At 35.2% G+C, this 16,202-nt stretch overlaps 1 protein-coding gene across 8 annotated transcripts; it reads left to right on the forward strand.

Annotated features, from left to right (window-relative positions):
- The first annotated feature begins 2,422 nt into the window (after positions 1 to 2,422).
- LOC110941874 lies at positions 2,423 to 10,604 on the forward strand. Of its 8 annotated transcripts, none has more exons than XM_022183565.2 (8): positions 2,423 to 2,582; positions 3,685 to 3,988; positions 4,812 to 5,162; positions 5,287 to 5,345; positions 5,436 to 5,512; positions 5,680 to 5,793; positions 8,417 to 8,715; positions 9,475 to 10,604. In XM_022183565.2, exons 2-8 carry the CDS (start codon positions 3,809 to 3,811, stop codon positions 10,384 to 10,386), a joined length of 1,992 nt encoding a protein of 663 aa, XP_022039257.1. In that variant the 5' UTR covers positions 2,423 to 2,582; positions 3,685 to 3,808; the 3' UTR covers positions 10,387 to 10,604. The 8 variants fall into 8 exon arrangements, with proteins under 8 accessions (XP_022039257.1, XP_022039254.1, XP_022039253.1 ...); XM_022183562.2 differs by having other exon boundaries at positions 2,425 to 2,582; positions 5,284 to 5,345; XM_022183561.2 differs by having other exon boundaries at positions 2,429 to 2,582; positions 5,284 to 5,345; positions 5,433 to 5,512.
- Positions 10,605 to 16,202: the final 5,598 nt, after the last annotated feature.

The following is a 16,202-nucleotide window of genomic DNA, read 5'->3' on the forward strand; positions in this document are numbered from 1 at the left end:
TGACGTTGATAGCCGAAAGACAAGGAGGTACATGCACTAAATCGGCTTTTGTCCCTATTGCTTGAGTGTTATGTGCCTTATGTCCAAGGCTTGATGCAAAACTACTATCGAGCCAGGGGTCACTGAAAGCAGCCTCTCTATTCCTATGGGGTAGAGGTAAGGTTGTCTACATCTTACCCTCCTCAAGTTTACTATTGGTGGGATTTACCGAGTATGATGATGATGAATAAAATAGTGTATGAGATGGTTTATTTTTGTTAACTGATTGTGTTTCGACCCATTTGACTAGATGCCCTCTGAGATGATATTTTAAGTTTTATGTATATATTATTTGTTCCAGTTGTATACTTGTATTACTTAGATAACATGATTACTATTTTGTGCTTTCATATTAATTTACTTACCTTTTATATTGCTTTAAATATTTTTCTCTTTATCACACTTTTTCTATATAGGTTTATGATAGTTGTTGTAACTATTAATATACAAGTGAAAATTTTCTTGTGCATGTAGGGTTTTCTCTATAGATAGAGTTCGGGTTCAAGTTTAAATTATTTCGAGCTCTATATGTAAGTTTTGAGCTTGAGCTCGGCTCGTGGATAACGTTCTTTAAATGTTTTTAGATTTGCATGACTATTGTTTTTTATATTATCTATATAACACAATTAGCAACTTTGGGTGAACAGTAATTAACTTTGATTGGTCAATAATTCCTAATTTTGGGATTTTGTGAATATTATCAAATAAAGTGTAAAACAAACTTAATTATTTATTTATTAAGTTTTTATATAATACGTTAATCTAAGTATATAGTTTTCTATTATAGATAACAAGTTTTTGTACATCTCATTTTGTGTCTACTGTCAGTGAATATATTCAATCTTAAAAACTGTATAATCATTCATTGACTAATAAAATATGGTATGCATAGTTTTCTAAAAACCACCTGTGTTTGCACACGGGTCTTGCTACTACTATGTAATTATATATTATAGTTTAGTGATATTAAAACATATATTTCATTTTTTTTTTTTAATTTTTTGACTTTTTTCCCTTATTTATTTTTATTTTTTTATCATATAAAAGCATTTGTAAATCACAAGTTTATGGTTCTTTTTTCGATTTTTTAATTTCCTTTTCCTTTTTTAAAATCTGAGTTAATTACTGTTTTCATCCCTATGGTTTGTCAAAAATCACTATTTCAGTCCATTAGTTTAAAAATTGCGATTTCAGTCCCTGTGGTTTCACTTTCGTAACCATTTCAGTCCAGTCTTCTAAAACCGTTAAGTTTTTAAAGAAAAACCTAAATTACCCTTGTGTTAATTAAATAAAAAACCATGAAAATTTAAAAAATTGTATTCTAGGACCCACTTATTAAAACACAACCCCACGCTATCCCACCCCACTCCATCCCTGCTCTCATTACCGGCAAAAGTTTCCGGTCATCTTCTCCGGCAGCATAACCCCACCCTCTTAATGTCCGGCGACCCATAACCTCACCCCAATTAATATCTTCCTAGCAACATCAATTAACATAATAACTTTGAAAAATAATGCTTACCTGGATATTTTCTCATTCTAAAATCCAAAATTAAAATTTTGGAACCATATATGTAAAAATAGTGTCAGACTTTTACTTCTACTTCTACTGAAGCCATGGTGGGTCGAACCCTACAATCCAATTTAAGTCAATATGTCATATAACAATAAAATCATATAAATCCAATAATAAAATCATATAAGTCCATATTTAATTAACACAAGGGTAATTTAGATATTTCTTTAAAAACTTAACGGTAAAATAGACAGTGTTAGGAGACTGAACCGAAATGGTTACGAAAGTGAGACCACAGGGACTGAAATCGTAATTTTTAAACTAATGGACTGAAATAGTGATTTTTGACAAACCACATAGACGAAAACAGTAATTAACTCATTTAGATATCTTTCTGTTTTTTATTAATAATGGCATTATGGTCAATTCACGTGTACTTAACAGAATAAATGGATGTGGTTAACGGAGGTGGACTGAAATGGTTACGAAAGTGAAACCACAGGGACTGAAATCGCAAATTTTAAATTAATGGACTAAAATAGTGATTTTTGATAAAAAAATAAAGACGAAAACAGTAATTAACTCTTTATAAAAATATTATCCAAAATAAAAAAGAATGTTAAAAACAATTAGATTCAGGAAATCCAACAAAAGTTAAATAAATGCGAATAGCTGTTACCGATTGCTTTTGACCATAAATGACAATACTCTGCTTCTTCCACAGTCATTATCCACACCCCACGCGTTCTCCTTCTACGTACCCTACACGCGCCACTTTTACACGCGTACACTGTCACGTGCCACCACCACGAACAGAAAAAATACATTGGAATTCAATTCGTCAGTGGGCCCCTTCCTTCCCATCCCCACACACAAAAAAAAAAGTTGTGGTGTGAGAGAAAAAACACACACACACACACTCGCACCAAAAGAAAACACACACAGTTTGAAAACATTCAAGTTTTAATGTGTTTATCTTCAATTTGTTTCCGTACGTTACTTTCATGCTCAACTTGGATAAATAATGGTCAGTTTTGACTTTTTTGTTTGTTTAATTGTTATGTACTTTTTGTTATGCTTTCTAAATGCATATGAGATGCTGTTTGTTTGTAGTTTTTGTGAATTTTGTTAGCATTATTGTTTTGAATTTGTATGGTGAGGAGGGTGAGAATTAGAGCTAACTCTGTTTTTGTTAGTTTGCTATCAGTTTGATATAGATTTTTAAAGTGTTTTATGAAAGAATTCATGTGTTTTTATTTTTTAAATAGAATGATTTTTGATGTTGAGTGCAAAAAAATATATTTCATGTATGTAATTTTGGATTGGGAGAAATAAGGGTTTTTGCTCAAGTTTCTTGTGCTTTTGGTTACCCCCCTTTCTTGACTTGTTTGCTAATATAATTTGCTTTTTAGGGGTTAAATATGTGTTTTTTGTTGTAAAAGAAATGATTTACTTGTTTATTATCAATGGTTGTGTAGTTGTGTTCAAGGATAGTGTGAAAAGTTGGTTTTTTCTGTAGTGGGTAAGTGAGGAAATGGTTTGTAAAACATGGGGGTGACTGGTTCATGGTAAGTTTGAGAAGAGGAATAGGTTTTGTAGCATGTTTGATAGCTACAAATCATGCATAAGATAAAGGTTGAAAAAGGGTGGGTGAAAGTATTTAGGGTAAACTTTTTCATTTTTCCCAAATTGGTGAAAAATGATTCATTGCCCAAAATAAGTGATACTTCATTTTTTTATATAAGACCAACCGGAGGCGTTGATTACCATCACCGTTCCTTATGACCGGTAACTCTCAACTTAGAAATGGTGTAGTTAGGTTTGGACAACGAACAAACAAACGCACCCAGTAAAATCCCACCTATTGGTTGGGTCTCGGCTCGAATTAGTGGTATTGGAGGTAATTATGAGTTTCATTAGCTAATATGCGGCTGAAGTAGGATTTGAATGAATTTAATCAGATAAATTTGTAACTCGTAGCCATGACTAAATGTTATGTTCGGCTTCTCGTTTGGTTAGAAACAGCTGATCTAGTGTTTTCATATATTTATGCTAAGTTAACGTACAAGAAATTGACATGTACTGCACTTCCATCGTATCGGTTTACTCATCTCCTTCTATTGTTTTAGGTACACATTTCTTGCAGTGATGTTGGCCTGAAGCTTTCATGAGATATACGCCTCATGAATTTAATATATTTAGCATATTAATCGTCTTGATAGCCTTCTAAAATATCAACTCCTGAAAGCGTCAATGATTGGTAGTAAAGTTGTGTTAACATACAAGAGGAAGAGGCTCTCTTCAAGACCCGGTTTAGGGTTTGAAAATGAGTTCCCTGATCAAAATCATGGATGTCAAACTTTAGAGGTCCTGAAAGCACCAGTTAATAAAGAAGAAGTTTCAACACATCAATCTGAGCGAAAAGATCCTGAGGTAATTGTTGTTTCAAAGTCAACATATTGATTATATAGTCAAGCCGTATCGAATTCCTGATTATTGCCTGATGAGGACCAGCTTGCGAAATAAATTATGTGCCTAATTGTTATTGCGGTTACAAAGATGATATAGCGTATGGTCTTAGTACTTCTCTAGGATTAATGGCTTTCCTAGTACCAGTGAATGAGACTAAAATCGTGTAGTCACATGGATAATCGACAAATGGTATATTTTGTTACCCATAGACAACATAACAAAGAGTGTGTTCATATATAATATCTTCTATTCTTGCTGGGACACACACCTTTGTTGAATCCTTCCAGTTTAATCCATTCAACTACAATGAAACAAAAAGAGTTAAATAACAAAGAAAAGAACGAGACCTAATTGCTTAATCTTCAACAAATCTCAAACCTGACCCCATATACGGTTTGATAAGAAATCCGGAGCTTAAACGAACCTCATTTCAGCAGCTAACGTTGGTTTGCAGTTAATCTGTGGTTCAGTTAGCGGTTAAGCTCTATCGGCTAAACAAAATAATCATAAATGTCTTGATTTCATACAACTAATATATATTAATACTCACTCCAGCCATAAAAAAAGATGAAGACTTTCTGGTTTAGTATATTAAGAGTTTTGATTCTTGTGGTAAGAATACCGTTTAAATATTTATGAATACACACACAATACATGTATATATATATGTATTATATATAAGTGATTTAATTATGTTAGTGGTACTTGTATAATCAAGTTAACTATGTATTCCTTCTGACCATATTCTTTTTACTCGGTTCTTTCCTAACTGATTGCTGTGCAGACACTGAATCTAGGTGCTCTACATAATGGTGACAGCAATGCATTACAAAAGTGTGAAGTTTGTGATTGTTCTTATGATGTTAAAGACAGATTATCGACTTTAGAAAAAGTCGGAAATTCATGTGACGACACAATGGAAGTTAAAAAACCAGGTTTCCCGTTGATAACATTCAGTCGCAGAACAAGACAGAAAAAAACTGTGCAAGGAAAGTCAACTGCTGTGGAGAAATATGATTTAGTGGCGGCTAAAACAAGTAATTCTACGATGGATAATGGTTGTCTTGTAGATATTTCGACAGATTTAACAGGAAACGATTCCAATCCTAGATATTGCACTGCTAGTCAAGAAAAGGTATGCACCCATTTCACCTAAACTTGTAATCCACTATGTTTTATTTTTTTTTTTAAATTTTTTTTATAAACCTGTTTTAAGAGAAGGATAACTAATTGTTGTGTACACTTTTTCATGCCAGAAGACCATTGAAGATGTTGAAATCTGTGATGTTGATTCACTTTCTGCACCTAAAATTGAAATGTGTGTATTCGTTAACTTGAATGTACATTCTTGTTGTACCTTACCTTTGTCACACCATGTTCTCATTTTCGTTTTAGCTGACTTTAGCAGTGAGAAGTCAACCAATGGAGAGTTGACCACTGGAAGCTGCATTTTAAAGGACATCCCACTAATAGCTGAATCATCAGGTAAGAATTCACAATTTCGACCCGCTCATATGGAAACGGGTCATTTCCTGATGTATTTGAGTGATAGCAGGTCAAAATGGATTAAACATGTATTCAAATATCTACATGTTAAACTGTTATATTTAAAGATACTGCATCATTATAAACGGGTCAATTTGTTTTTGCAGCAGACGCACCACGGATCTTATTAAGTGATGATGCAGAAAGTGCTAAAGTTACCGTTCACAAAAAACAAGAGGAAGTCTCACTAGCTTCTTTTGATTTGTCAAAGCCTCCACCTGGTTAGTGTTTTTGCTTAAATTATAAACAAAGACATGGATGCAATACTTATAAATGAGGTAACTAAATAGGAAATGTGTCAAATGGGTTGAAAGAGTAAATAAGTCGTCCAAAGTGTATTTAAATGTATAGAAGCCTCTTCAATTCTTTTTTTTTTAAAAAGGTTACATCTAATATGGTATGGTCCTTGCATATCATAGCTAGCTAATTTATCAATAAAATTCAAAGAAAAGGACAACAATTGTGTTTGCGGGTTGGCCCTGTAAGATTATGAAAGACTGAATGATCATTATTGAATGAGTAGGTTACAATATATAGGGATTACGAGTAACCCTAGAAACCTAACTGAGCCATTGGGCCCATATTCTAATAGGCCCAACATGATTCGATTTGCACTTAAAAGTTACTCCTTTTGACTTTATACCCTCCTGCCCGACATGTTTGTGTTGCCATATTGAAAAACATTGTACAATGCGAAGAACGTTTTTTATTGCAAAAAAGAAGTGGTAAGAATTGAAACTTTGAGGTAGGGGTGTTCATAAACTGTTGAAACCTACTGAAAGCCCAAACTGAAGCAAAACGTCCAGTTCAACTGATTTTAGATTTCTTTACAGTTCGGTTAACAGTTTGAGAAACCGGGTTTAATGGTTCGATTCACGGTTTGGAACTTAGGACCGACTGTTTACCTTCATTAATTATTATTACTTTTTCTCATTTTTGGAATATGAAATGATGCGTATGTATAAAAATTATAAAATTTTTATGCAAACTAATGATTTTCAAATTATAAAAAAAATCAGTTCAAACCGCCAAACTGAACTGTTTTGTCTGGGCCCGCTGACCCAACCGACCTGACCAGTTTGATATGAAGCCGTACTTAGTGATTCATGCCAGAATTTTCATCAAACCGTTCGAACTGGACCATGAATGCCTACTTCGATGTCAAAAAGACTGAACCACCAAGCTTTACAATCCCAATAATTCTTCCCAATTGCAAAAATTTAGATGATCATGTTAGATTTTATGGTAAAGACAAAGTGTAATTGGTTTAATTTTAATGTTAAAGCGTATCTTATTTCATTCCAAAGAGAACTAAAGAAGAGGCAGCATTGAAATCTCTCTGTGGAATTGATTCTAATCAGATCTGAATTGATACGTGGATTGACTTTTACCACATGACCGACCTAGTGGTCTAGTGGTATGGTATGATGTTTACCCCTCACAAAAGTGGCGTGGGTTTAAATCCTTGCAAGTGCAAGTATAGGTGTAAAATTGCTCATTTCTTGTCCAAGAGTTCCTAATATGTTATTTTGGTGATAAAAAGTTTGGTGTTGTGGAATATGGTTATGAAGAAACACCAAACTAATCTAAGTGATTAATTTGTTGTTTGTGCCTCGACAAATAAAGGTTAATCTTCTTTCGTCTCGTCCAAATAGCTGTGAAGGTCCTGCAAAACAATCAACACACCGTAAGCTCGTTACAAGGAGGAGAATAGGGGGGTTCTCCTTGTAACCATCCTCCGGCGTGAGAACAAGTATCTGTTTTGAGGATAATAGTGTGTATAAAGTGAGAGAGCAAGACAACGATCCTTAAACCTGGAGGTGAAGTCTACTATTTGTAGCCGAGGTGGTTTGTGAAGGAGATGGGCTGATGGGCCTTGGGTCTGTAGACGACAACAAGGAGTATCCATTCTGTCCCCTCAGTCACGACCGTTAGTGATTCTTGGCGAGGGGGTAGCTGGTGCACGCTGAATGGATCCATGTGTCCTGACGACTGTCCTTGTTGTCTGGACTGTCATCAACAACTCAGTGGAGATCGTGGAGCAGTGGTCGGCGCACGCTGATTGGTGCCACGTATGCGTCCTTGTGTACCTTTTTCGTCACCTGTACGATTGCCCATCGTGCAGCACGATCAGGTACAGTCTGTTAGACGTTTATTGGCCCACTGCTCTATCATTTGTACCTTTTGTACTTGTCCGATGTTTACGTGCACTTCTTACCTCTGCGCGACTCCAGGCATAATCTGAGCAGTCGGCGCAAGGTGAAGGAAGCCAGGTCCTTTGCCATAGGAGCTAAGTGTCAAAACTGATCTCTTCTTGGTCTTGACCTTGCGCGCGACTTGGAACACATCTGTTTAGCCGGCGTGAGGTCGGGGAATTTAGCAATTTAGTTTAATTTGGGTATGGTCTCGCGCGCGACCTGAGGTTGACTCGTATGGTCAGCGCAAGATTTAGGACCATACCCCTTCCGGTTACACAATTTATAGTATCTCATCGATAACCTAAATCTTTTAAATAAAACAAATTAGGGGGTCCTATGCATTTAGAATCTTGGTTTTAAAAAAGCATGGAGGGAGGTGACAGGGAAAATGCTTAAAATGGTGCAAAGCGATGCGATCGGGCGCCTTAGGCCTTCTAAAACCATGTTTAAAATACAACTTTGACTGTTTCCTTTATGCCTATCCTTATTTTAAATCTCATTAAAGGTAGAAACATGACCTGAATTGACCCATTCGTAATTGTCACATGTAGTTGAGACTTTTTGAAATAATCTGAGGTGGTGGTTTATTTTTGCTTACTATAGAAGCAGGCATTATTTCTCACTCTTTATAGTTATAATTTGTCAGAATCAAGTGGTTTGGTGGACTGCAACTTAACACTGGAGTCTAGCTCTAACGTACAACTTCACAATAATGTATCAGAAAATCATCGAGAATCAACGGATTCTACTAGCAGAAGTCATTCCGTGGTTTTGCATGAGTTCCCTTCTAGAAGCAGGGTACTGGAGTTGCTTGATGACAGAATTGGGGAGCCTTCATTATCTCGTGCTCCTCCAAGACTCTCTAGTAGCAGCCACATGTTGGGCCCAGACCTCTCATCGGCCGACATTGGTCAAAGTCAACCATCAAAAAAGAACTTTCTTCAGGTATGTAGATTTTGAATATGGCCACTTGATTCATCAGGTTATCATTACTATCACTATTATAGTGTTATTATTCACTGGTGTGAGGTTCATTGGGGAACACTAAAAAAGTGGGGAACAGTGGGGAACCGCCTCAAACGAACTCCGATTGGACTCATTCCAGCGGCGTTGGAACCGGCTCGTCGAACCCTAACTAGGATCTCTTAACCCTAAACCCTAAATCATAACCCCTAAACCCTAAATATATTTGGGTTTGGGTTTTAGAGTTTAGCTTTAGGGTTTAGCTTTAGGGTTTAGGGTTTAGCTTTAGGTTTAGCCTTTAGGGTTTAGCTTTTAGGGTTTATAGTTTAGATTTTACGGTTTAGCATAGGTTTTAGCCTTATTTTTTAGCTTTAGGGTTTAGAGTTTAGGAGTTAGGATTTAGGGTTTAGGGTTAAGAGATCTTAGTTAGGGTTCGACGAGCCGGTTCCAACGCCGCTGGAATGAGTCCAATCAGAGTTCGTTTGAGTCGGTTCCCCGCTGTTCCCCACTTTTTTAGTGTTCCCCAATGAACCTTCCCCTTATTCACTGTCCTAATAAGTGCTTTTAAAGAGTGTCTACCAAAATCAGTGTCACTAATGTCTTTTTATTGGAACGCTTAACGTGTGAATTTTTTCCTACTCTTGAAATGATTGCCAATGGGCAAAAAAGATAGAATAATAAAGGGTTCGTAGTATAAATTTGGGGCAAGTACATGATATATGGCGCTATTAATTCTTGCAGCTTTTTCCAGAAGACAGTATTTTGCCATCAAAAGAAACGTCTGTCATGCATTCGGCATCCAACAGGAAACCGCTACACTTCAGGAGCTCAACACCCTTTCTGCCAATTGAATCTAGAAACAGTGCCAACTTTGAAGACATGAGTGGGGTACAATATCCGTCTGACTCGGTATCCTTAATGAGACACAAGATGATGCTTGACAACATTTTAAGTAAAGCAAGGGCTGTGAGTGTTAAACAGGGAATTTTTTCAGACGGTTTTGACCAATCAAATGTATGGTCGGAGGAGGAACTTGACTTTCTTTGGATTGGTGTAAGAAGACACGGAATGGGCAATTGGGATGCCATTTTAAGGGATCCGCGGCTGCACTTTTCATCATGGAGATCACCACGTGAGTTAGCCGAGCGGTGGGAGGAAGAGCAGTCAAATTTGTTGAGGACAAAACCGTCTTTTCACATGAAACCGCTTAAGCCCACCAAGCAACACAATCCTATACTTGATGAACCCCAACTCTCTCTTGGATTTAGAAGAAGGTCAGCCGTTGACCCGTTTCCGGTCAATGGTCCCAAGGGGAACTTAAACTTAAACTTACCCCATTGGCTTAGGGAAGCGGTTAGCTTCCCTCCTTCAAGACCCGTTGAACAGGCTGGGGCTCCTGCGGTTTCCTACACGGGTCATTCTGGCTTGATGCAGTGGATTAACCAACCCTTTTGTGGCCCCAATAGAGCCATGGGGATGATAGATAGAAGAGGACCCGTGTTACAGCCAACATCTGGTGCAACCCATTGGGCCGAACCTCTCGTGCAAGCGGTTGCAGCGCGTCCAATTAGTAAAGCAGATGAAGTGATTGTTATCAACAGCGATGCATCTTCTGAAGAAACGATATCAGATGATCATAGTGTTAGGAGTTAGGTGCAGGGGGTGTACTAGTAACTATATGAAGAACTTGTAGGTAGTTAGGTATGGCTGTGTTGTGTACAGTTAAATCTTAATTAAGGATTATCTTGAAAACCAAATTAAGGTTTTTAAACTTTGATTAAGGGATTTTGAGGTTGAATTACAGGCTCCTATGTGTTTTAGTCTGAAAAATGTTTTTTTTTTTCAAGATTTTACCCTTGTTAATGTGTTTATGTACGGTACATATTTACAAGTTGTGTATGCTTGGTTTGTTCATCAAAGTTGGTGGTGACAGTTGTGGCTTGCTCTGAGTTCTTTTTGTTGCAATGTTGATTCTCCAAGTCTTGAATTAGGTTTGTTTGATGGTTTCTTTCACAATGACAAGATTGGAAAGAATTATGATTTGTGGCTTAGGTGTAAAACATTAATAACAAATGAGAAATTTGTGCTTAAATCTTCTTAACTAAACTAACGTATCCACAACAATTTATGTTGAAGTGGTAAAAGATTAACTCTAAAATTTATACTATATAATACTACTGGGAGACCGTGCATTGCGGCGGAGTCGATAGTACGAGGGCGTGAACATATCACAAACTTACCCGCAACACTTACTATCTGCTATACCCATAAGGTAGATTACCGTATTGGAATATTTCTAAAATAATTAAACTTACAAAAAACAAAAGATTTGTCATTCAAATAAATACACCACATTTAAAACATGATGTACAAGTTAATATGGTTACACCAAGGGATTTAGCAAAGTTTGAAAAAACTTGGTAGGACTTTGAGGAAAGGTTCTTGTTAATCGCCCGGGTTACCGAGTTGACCATAGGCAGCCATTTGATTGCCCGGGTTACCGAGTTCACCATGTAGCCGTGAAGTACAAAATGGCTAGGAAGGATAGGCCAAAGCGACGTTTGTTTCTTCCAGGTGGCGGCCATACGTACTTGTGTTTTTTTGGGGGCCAATCTAATCAATTGGGCTAGTGTTTCAATTGGGCTCCCTTATTTTATAAGTTTGGATTGGTTAGGGGTACCCTTTGTATAAAATCGAAAAAAAAAAACAGGCTACGGCTGCTAACTTAACACTGGTTCTGCTCTGAGTGATGTTTTTGTTAATTTTTTATATTTTAAAGATATTTAGTGGATGAAATGTGAGTGCTCATCGATATCACATAAAAATTTACTACATTTAGATATCACATAAACTTTATATATTTTTATATGATTTTCGTATTAGCCCACATAAATAATAATAATAATAATTTATCCTTGATGAACGCTACAAATTAATAATTTTACTATTCATCTTTGAGGGAGAGGATCAAATAAAAAGTTTATTTTGGCTAAGAATGATATAAAGCAATAGTATTATGACATGTGATAAAATTTAAAATAGAGATGGAGGGTATTTTAGTCAATTTTATCCAATCTTCTTCCTTCTTCTCTCTCATTTTCAAAACCCACCATCTTCAACATTTTCTTCACTTTCTATCTCAATAATCACTACATTATAGTGCGATTTTCGTCACCGATCAATGATTCAAACACCCAATCAACGTGTTCTTCAACTTTTTTGAAGAAACCCAGTTTAACTTCATACAATATCTCATTTTTCCCGTGATTTTGAAGCGAATCACTTGATCCATTCGATTCGATCGCTGATAAGTGTTTCTATCATTCAAATTTCGTTAATCGTTGAAGAAACACGTATTGATCCATGTAAGAAATTCTTGAATTAAATTTTTACGATCTGGGTTTTTGAATTGAGTCATTGCGTTCTACGAGGGTCCTAAGGGGGCAACGCCCCCTTGGCGGGGGTCCGGGGGCAGCGTCCCTGGGAGCAGGGTCCAAGGGGCCGAGCCCCTGGCTTGGAACTTTTTTTTTTATTAAATTGTTTTAATAAAACTGCATCAGAAAATTTAATTTTCTGGAAATTGCCTCATTTCGTAGACAAAAAATCGTAGACACTTTTTGAGAGAACACTAGTTCAATGCGTTTTAAAGAGAACACTTTTTTTTTGTGTTTTTAGACCATTGCGTTATAGAAAGAAGACATTTTTAAGTGATTTTTGGTACATTGCGTTTTAGAAAAACAGATTTTGAAGTGTTTTAGTCCATTGCATTTTAGGTAAACACATTTTATGTGTTTACAGTCCATTGCGTTTTATAAAGAACACATTTTTTGTGTTTTTAGGCCATTGCGTTAGAAATAAGACATTTTTTTGTGTTTTTGGCCATTGCGTTTTAGAAAAACACATTTTTGAAGTGTTTTCAGTCTATTGCGTTTTAGGTAAACACATTTTTATGTGTTTTCAGTCCATTGCGTTTTACAAAGAACACATTCTTTTGTGTTTTTAGGCCATTGCGTTTTAGAAATAAGACATTTTTATGTGTTTTATGGCCATTGCGTTTTAGAAAAACACATTTTTGAAGTGTTTTTAGTCCATTGTGTTTTAGGTAAACACATTTTTATGTGTTTTCATTCTATTGCGTTTTAGAAAGAACAATTTCTTTTGTGTTTTAAGCTATTGGGTTTTAGAAAAAAAAAAATACATTTTTAGTGTTTTTTGGTCCATTGCGTTTTAGAAAAACACATTTTGAAGTGTTTTTAATCCATTGCGTTTTAGGAAGAACACTTTCTTTTGTGTTTTCTGGCCATTGCGTTTTAGAAAGAACATCTTCTTTTGTGTTTTTAGGCCATTGCGTTTTAAAAATAAGATATTTTTATGTGTTTTCTGGCCATTGCGTTTTAGAAAAACACATTTTTGAAGTGTTTTCAGTCTATTGCGTTTTAAGTAAACACATTTTTATGTGTTTTCAGTCCATTGCGTTTTAGAAAGAACATATTCTTTTGTATTTTTAGGCCATTGCGTTTTAGAAATAAGACATTTTTATGCGTTTTCTGGCTATTGCGTTTTAGAAAAACACATTTTTGAAATGTTTTTAGTCCATTGCGTTTTAGGTAAACACATTTTTATGTGTTTTCTGTCCATTGCGTATTAGAAAGAACAATTTCTTTTGTGTTTTAAGCTATTGGGTTTTAGAAAAAAGACATTTTTAAGTGTTTTTTGGTCCATTGCGTTTTAGAAAAACACATTTTTATGTGTTTTCAGTCCATTGCGTTTTAGAAAGAACACTTTATTTTGTGTTTTCTGGCCATTGCGTTTTAGGTTAAACACTTTCTTTTGTGTTTTTAGGCCATTGCGTTTTAGAAATAAAACATTTGTTTGTGTTTTCTGGCCATTGCGTTTTAGAAATAAGACATTTTTTTTTGTGTTTTTGGTTCATTGCGTTTTAGAAAAAAAAATCATTTTTTTTTACGTTTTTTTCATTGCGTTTTACGCAACTGGGTTTTCGATTTTTTTTTCGAAAATATAGCAATAGTATACTCGTTTTAAAGATTAAAAAAACACTCCTTTTGTGCATTTTTTATAAAAAAACAATGTCGTATGAAAACGTTATCAACGTTTAAAAAATGGGGGAGAATTGGAGGAGAGAGAAACTATTGTCCTAGATTGACTTGAATCAATGGCGGATCCAGAATTTTTTTCCAGTGGGTTCATTGTTTTTAGATGCTCTAATTTCATATGACCGAGCGTAAAAAAAATCGGGTCAGTTCGACGGTTCAGGTCGGGTAAATTTCATATAACCGGACGTAAAAAATTCGCGTCGGTGTTAAATCGTGGGGTTATCCTGAAGTATGTTTGGGAGAATCAAGTTCTGAGCTTTCTTGAATTTTCTTAATCATGAATGACTTTAACCATCATCAAGAATAGATACACATTTCTTGACTAAAACAACAGTTTTCTCTGATTGTACGACTATGTGTTTTAATTGTACATGATTTTTGGGTTGAGATAACTGAATAAGAATTTTGTGGCAACTTGAAAGAACAAAGCTTACACTACTAACAATCCATTTGCCATTAAGTTCATAACATGCAGACCTAATTCGAAAAGTAAAAATCTATAAAAAGAGATGTCTAAATTATGTAAAAGTTGGAACTCATTAGTCATTACCTAGTTTCAGATGGGTGTGGTGGTAATTTAAAAAAACAATAAAAAAAGGCCCCAAACAAGATTCGAACTTGTTATATCAGCTATAGAAGGGGACAACTTACCCATTGCGCCATGCATCAATTTTTGTAATGGGTTCATCCCTAAATGTTATTTATGGGTTCATCCCTTATTATTTAATAGCATTTCTATTAACAATTTAAAACCGAGTGGGTTCATGTGAACCCGTTGAACCCAGCCTAGATCCGTCCCTGACTAGAATGCACTTACACAAACCCACACACCTCTTTTCTTCTTTTAAATTTCACTCATTTAATCTTAGCCCTTGATTAAATCAACTGATGATCAAGATTACTTCTTAGCCTTCATAACAAAAAAAAAAAAAAAAAATTCCTATTATATCCTAACCCTCATATTTGATTCATAATTGTTCAAGTATGTTACCTGAAAGTGACTCGCTATTTCTTTATGTTATCTTGTATGAAGAAATAGTTCTTCGCATGTATTTCGTGCTAGCTCTGCATTACACAGATCATTGCTAGTTGTCTTTGATTAGCCGTTTACTTGGAGATAACTTATTTTGTATTTATGTGTTGGGTTATATAAGATCTGCTGATTATGAAAGCCAAAACCCAAGAAAACAATCTTCCCTGCCTGATGAAATAAGTTAAAATATTGTCTCAAGTCCAACAGTTTCTCTCCCATTGAAAGTTTCTCAAAACAACTGCCCCAACTATTGCTGCATCAAACTATTGCCTTCAAAGATTAAAGTATAGAAGAACAAGTGCTCATTGTCAAAGGGCTGGTCAACAAGTCAATAGTCAAAGTCAACCAGAGTTAAAGGCTGAAGATTAGAAGACCAACTCAACAAGTCAAAGACATAAGTTTTGAATTTCTAGAAGTGTTAATTTTCAACCAACAGTTCTGTGAAATCAAGTAGTTCACACTAACTCACATCAGAAGTAGTTGTTCAATGCAACAGTGTAACTATCTATCAGTTTTCACAACTGCTGACAGTTACATCATTTTATGAAAGCTATTAAGGGTCGCTTTCATGATGACGTCACCAGCAGTTCACTCCTCTTATATATATTTTTGTTTGTTCATTGTATTTGTTAACACTCCGTAAATGTTTTATACAAGAACTTAGAACATTTTGATTTCTTGTACACGAGCATGGATCAATCTTATTTCATTTAAATAGATGGATGGTTGATGTGTGTGTCCACAGACTCTCATTGTCTCACACATGAATCGTACATATGACTTTTATACAAATTACAGTTATCATTTTTACATTATAAACTTGATAAGTATTTCTTTTCCTTTTGTATTTGTTATTTTGATATAGAGGCATTTTGATCCGTTGCTATTGGATTATTCACAATAAATTTTGAACTTTTACTATCAAGTTAATCATGCTATTTTTGACTATTAACATGCTAGATTTGAAAACCTTCAAAATGCGAGTTTATTATTTGAAAACACACGTTTTTTAATTTTTTTTTTGAGTTAAATGCCATTTTAGTCCCTGTGGTTTGTGTCATTTGACTAGTTTAGTCTAAAGGTTTTATTTTTCGCTTGTGGTCTAAAAAGGTTTCTACTGTTGTCATTTAGTCCACTGGGTTAACTTCATCCTTTTTTTTTCTGTTAAAGAGAAGGGTAATTTGGTCGTTTTATATATAAATCTGTTAACTAGAAGGGCAATTCAGCCATATAAAATGATCGAATTGCCCTTCTCGTTAACAGAAAAATTGATGAAGTTAACATAGGAACGAAAATGATAACGGTTGAAACCTTTTTAGACA

Source organism: Helianthus annuus, chromosome 8 (assembly GCF_002127325.2).
Source record: "Helianthus annuus cultivar XRQ/B chromosome 8, HanXRQr2.0-SUNRISE, whole genome shotgun sequence".
NCBI lineage: Eukaryota > Viridiplantae > Streptophyta > Magnoliopsida > Asterales > Asteraceae > Helianthus > Helianthus annuus.

What these genes read in the sequence shown, in the direction of transcription:
- LOC110941874 (XM_022183561.2), top strand. Translation starts at nt 3,809, where the DNA reads ATGATTGGTAGTAAAGTTGTGTTAACATACAAGAGGAAGAGGCTCTCT. An exon ending in GCACTGCTAGTCAAGAAAAG is followed by an intron (nt 5,163 to 5,283) that starts GTATGCACCCAT and finishes TTTTCATGCCAG; the next exon opens with AAGACCATTGAAGATGTTGA. An exon ending in TCTGCACCTAAAATTGAAAT is followed by an intron (nt 5,346 to 5,432) that starts GTGTGTATTCGT and finishes AGCTGACTTTAG; the next exon opens with CAGTGAGAAGTCAACCAATG.